Below are 5,018 nucleotides of genomic sequence, written 5' to 3'. Positions count from 1 at the left end.
CTAAACTAGCTGAACCACCACATAAGGCCGCTGCAAAAGTCCTTCTAATCTTACTTGATTCCTTTGCTGCCATATCAAATAGTACGTAGCCATTATAGCACTCAAGCAGATGTTCTTTTTCAGGGGAGTCCAATTCCGCCTGCCGACCCAGATTATGCCATTGCCACAGGGATGAGGAATACATAACCAATCACAGACCCCTTGCACCACCTCCCTGGTATAGCTGCAGGAATGAAACAGATGACCATTTGTTTCCTGAGCATTATTGCAGATGCAACATAAATCATCAGAAGAGATGCCATGCCTATAAAGTCTCTCATTCACATGAAGGGCATTCCTGAGTAGCAACCAGCACACAAATTGATGCTTAGGGAGTGCCCACTTAGTCCACACCAGTTTTGCCCAGCCAACTTTTTGTTCCTTATGCCTAAGCCAGTTGTAACCCGAGGTCACAGTATACCCCTTTGTATCAGCAAGCCATGTACCATTTCTATACCCAGTTTTGAGAGTCTCTTTAACTTTGCAGATAGTTCTCCAATTCCCACTCATATAGGACTTAGGGAGATGACTATCCCAAGTACCATGCTTGACATAAAACTGATGGACCCATTTGACCCATAAGCTATCAGGCTTGCTGTACAACCACCACACTAACTTACCCATGACACCTATGTTGATCCTAGGTCTTGATGGATTTTGAAGCATGTCAAGTTCACGTTTTATTTCTAAGCTATTTTATTTTACGCTTTTATGAGCTTGGTATCTTTTGTAGTATTTATTATTTAGGTATTCAAGCTTGATTCAAGAGAAGCGTATTATGAAGATGATCAACATAAAAATGTAACATCTATAAGATCGTTATAAATCCTAGAAATAGGTTAAGGACATATCATGTAAAGCAGTATCATAGAACTATGCACAAAGTAAAAATGGCATTAAGCTGTCTTGCTCAGGATCCTACTAATTTTGTGCTGGTACATCAGGAAATTGAGCTGCTTTCTGAAGTTAGGAGCCTTAAAGTTGCAAGGGATAGTTTCCTGAAACAAAAAGCCAAGATCCATTGGACTGAGGAAGGAGATCGGAATACTGCCCTGTTTCATGGAGGTATTAAGAAGAGATACATGGCTAATAAGGTAATCCAAATTGAAGACCGGCAGGGACAGTTATGCCAGGATAGCCTGAGCATTCAAGCAGCTTTTCTTGACTATTATATGGACTTTCTAGAAAGTACTAAAGAGACAGAGCCTGTGAGAATGGACATCTTGAACAGAGGAGACTTATGTACTCCAGATCATTGGAACACTCTGAACAAGCCTGTCACAAATGAGGAGATTAAACAAGTCTTTTTTGCAATTCCTATTGACAAGTCACCAGGACCAGATGGGTATAATAGTGGTTTTTTCAAGGATGCTTGGGAGGTTGTGGGGACTAATATCTGTAATGCCATCAAAGAATTTTTCATTACTGGTAAACTACTGAACCAGTTAAATGCTACAAATATCACTTTGATTCCCAAATGTGAGAGACCTACTTCTGTTAAGAAATTTAGGCTAATTACTTGTTGCAACATGATTTACAAAGTAATCTCCAAATTACTTTGTAACAGGCTTTCTCTTATTTTACCTGAGATTATCCATGAGAATCAGGGAGCTTTTATCAGAGGAAGGTCTATTCTTGAAAATGTGCTCATTTGCCAGGATATTGTTAAAATGTACAACAGAAAGAGTGCTTCACCTAGGTGTTTATTCAAGATTGATTTGCAGAAGGCCTATGATTCTGTGGAGTAGGATTTTGTGGAGCAAATGCTGTTGGGTTTAACCTTTCCTGATGTATTTACCCAGCAAATTATGACCTACATCAAAACTACTTCCTTTACCCTAGCTCTTAATGGAAACCATTTTGGCTACTTTAAAGGGAAGAGAGGGCTTAGATAAGGGGACCCTATCTCCCCCTTAATATTCACTATATGCATGGAGTATTTAACTAGAACAATCAAATTTGCCACAGATAAATGGGATTTCCAATATCATCCCTTATGCAAAGAGCTTAAACTGAACCACCTGATGTTTACAGATGATCTGCTCATGTTTTGCAAAGGGACAGCTCAGTCAATTATGCTACTTATCAGAGCTTTCTCTACTTTCTCAAAGACATCTGGACTGAGTATGAATAATAATAAGTCCGAGGTGTATTTTAATGGCACGACAAATGAGCTGAAAGATGATATCATGCAGGTTACTGGATTTATGGAAGGCCAAATGCCATTCAGGTACCTTGGATTTCCTATGCAGCTAGGGAGAATTTCTAAAAGAGAATGCCATGTGCTCACTGAGAAGATTCTGAATAGAGTCAGGAGTCTAGTAGCCAGGAAACTTTAATATGCTGGCAGGTTGACCCTGATCAATTCAGTTCTTAACACTCTTTATACTTACTGGGCTAACATTTTCATTCTCCCAAAGTGTGTGATAAGGAGAATTGAAGCTGTGTGTAGAAATTTCTTCTGGGATGGTTGTACTGAATACCACAGAGTGCCTCTTGTTAAATGGGACACTATTACACTTCCAAAGAATGAAGGAGGTCTTGGGGTGAAGAATGCTGAAATCTTGAACATTTCAACTGTTGCTAAACTTGTGGACTGGATTTATTGTAAAGCTGATAGGTTGTGGATCAAATGGGTGAATCAGATATATATAAAACAACAATCCTGACATGACTATAAACCAGCTGCAGATGTTACTTGGACTTGGAAAAGTATTTGCAAAGTTAAGGAAATCATGAAAACTGCTTACTCTGATGGAAAATGGATGCCTGATGCTCGGGGATATACTGTTAGTAGGGGATATGACTGGCTGAGACCTCACCAAACCAAACCTGGCTGGTATGAAACTGTATGGTGCAGCTGGAATATCCCTAAAAATTCTTTGATCTCATGGCTTATAAGGAATAATGGGATAAACACGAGGGAGAAGTTGTTCAGGATTGGCTGCTGCAGTTCTGATAGTTGCTGTGTTTGTGAAGCTGCACCAGAAACTCAGGAACATCTGTTCTTTGAGTGTGGGTATAGCAAGCTTATTATGAGACAGATCACTGACTGGTGCAGATTCCAAATCCCATCAGCAGGGGGTGTGAGTTCTGCAGGATCAAAAGTGCAGCAGAATGTTTGTGCTCTTATGTTGGCTACTAGTTATTACCATGTATAGACACAGAGAAATAATGCAAGGATGAATGCAATGCTTGATAATCCAAACCGGGTTGTGCAACTGATTAAGGATAATGTGAAGCATAGAATCAAATATAAACGTGATGATCACATGTCCAGTGCAGAGAAGAATTGGCTTTTGAGTCTAGGAAACTGATATGTAAGGTTTGCTCCTAGCGAGTTTTGAACCTAAAACCTTGGGTCCAATATGTTTGTAATTATTATTCTTTATGATATACAATATAAATCTCACATTTTACCAAAAAAAAAAAAACTGGCATTGACGGAACGGTGTCCTCATTCGAGGGAACGGTTACCTCAAGTTCTAAAGAACTATGCTATATCTTTAGGAAACGGTATCCTCAGTTGAGGAGACTATATCCTCATGACCCGCACTAAGTTCAAATTTTAATTATTTTCTAAAACTCTTTTTTTCTCGTTTTGGTTATCTCAAAATTATAATATCTCGTTTTATTTTATGGAGTCTTTGCTATGATTAAATCTAGACTTCTATATTTTTTGAAGAAAGATTTTGATATATCTTGTTTACAAGATATTATGAAATCTCTCAACATAAAGATATATTAAGATTTAGTTTTATCCAACCAAGATTCTTACTCTTTTAAAAGATATTCTATATTGTGAAAAATATTCTATTTTTCTTTAAAACAATTAACCGAATTTTATTAAAGATTTTACTTAATCTTTTTAATTATTCTTTCATAAAATATGGCTTGTATTTTATTCATTTAAAATCTATCGTTGGCCAAGATATTTTGAGAATGATTATCTTTTGTTATTTTATGAAAAACCTAGATTTGAAGTGTGCATCAAGAAACACACGTGAAACCCTAATTTGAAAGGTTTATGGTGTTTACTCGTGTGTGCCTCTTTATAAATGCACATCTAAACTTCAAACCTACATACACGACATATACGAACTTTCTTAATTAAATTGATATTTTGCAAAATCATTCCCGTTGCTTTAAGCTTTGTTCTTAATCATTCATTTTGCAAAATTGCTTTTGAATGTTGAAGTCTTTAAACTATGTACTTTTCGTGTCAAAAGTTTATCTCTTAAAATTTCATAGTTTTACAACCCTCTTCTAGACAAGTGATTGTATTGTTTTAGATTCGATTTTATGTCATAATCAAACTTTGTAAGATTTACATCTTATGCACCATAGGCTTAAAATCCTACAAACACGAAGGCTTAACAACCTTCACAAATCGAGAGCTTCACATCTGTCACACACCGAAGGCTTAACATCTTTCATTAGCATGATTAGAGTTAATCATGGGGGTTAGTTGTTTATTGTACGCTAGACCGGATTAGGAGCTCGTGATAAACAATTAATAAAAAGGGGTGGACGTAGGCTTTTCAATTGGGCCGAACCATGTTAAATTATCGTGTGTTATTTATCATTTTTGTACTGTTCGTTTTACATTGCTATCAAATCGTTTGCACAATCATTCTATACTTCATACATTCGAAGTTAACTCATAAGTCACAAATTAGAAGTACATTACTATCTTCGAGAAATTTGAAAAACGGTACATACTCTATTCACCCCCCCCCCCCCCTCTAGAGCCTCGTGCTCTTGATAGCCTAACGTCTAGAGAGTTGATCCAATGCCACAGTTACTCGTTTTATTTTTATTTTTATTATATCCTTTCAAATGTTTTTCATTTCTTCATCATGGATTCCAAGGAGACAAAGTATCCTATATTCAATGGTACATGATACAGTTTATGGAACAACAAAATGATGCATTTTATAAAAGGCACAGATTATAAGTGCTGGAGAATCATAGTCAAA

The 5,018-nt window shown here is 36.8% G+C and overlaps 1 protein-coding gene across 1 annotated transcript; it reads right to left on the bottom strand.

Moving 5' to 3' along the window:
- LOC141640193 (uncharacterized) lies at nucleotides 1-663 on the bottom strand. The gene has a single exon (XM_074449080.1). The coding sequence runs from the start codon at nucleotides 661-663 to the stop codon at nucleotides 1-3; it is 663 nt and encodes a 220-aa protein (XP_074305181.1).
- Nucleotides 664-5,018: the final 4,355 nt, after the last annotated feature.

This window comes from Silene latifolia, unplaced genomic scaffold (assembly GCF_048544455.1).
Source record: "Silene latifolia isolate original U9 population unplaced genomic scaffold, ASM4854445v1 scaffold_73, whole genome shotgun sequence".
Classification (NCBI taxonomy): Eukaryota; Viridiplantae; Streptophyta; class Magnoliopsida; order Caryophyllales; family Caryophyllaceae; genus Silene; species Silene latifolia.
The sequence above is the reverse complement of the archived record's forward strand: the minus strand, read 5'-3'. Positions and strand labels throughout refer to the sequence as shown.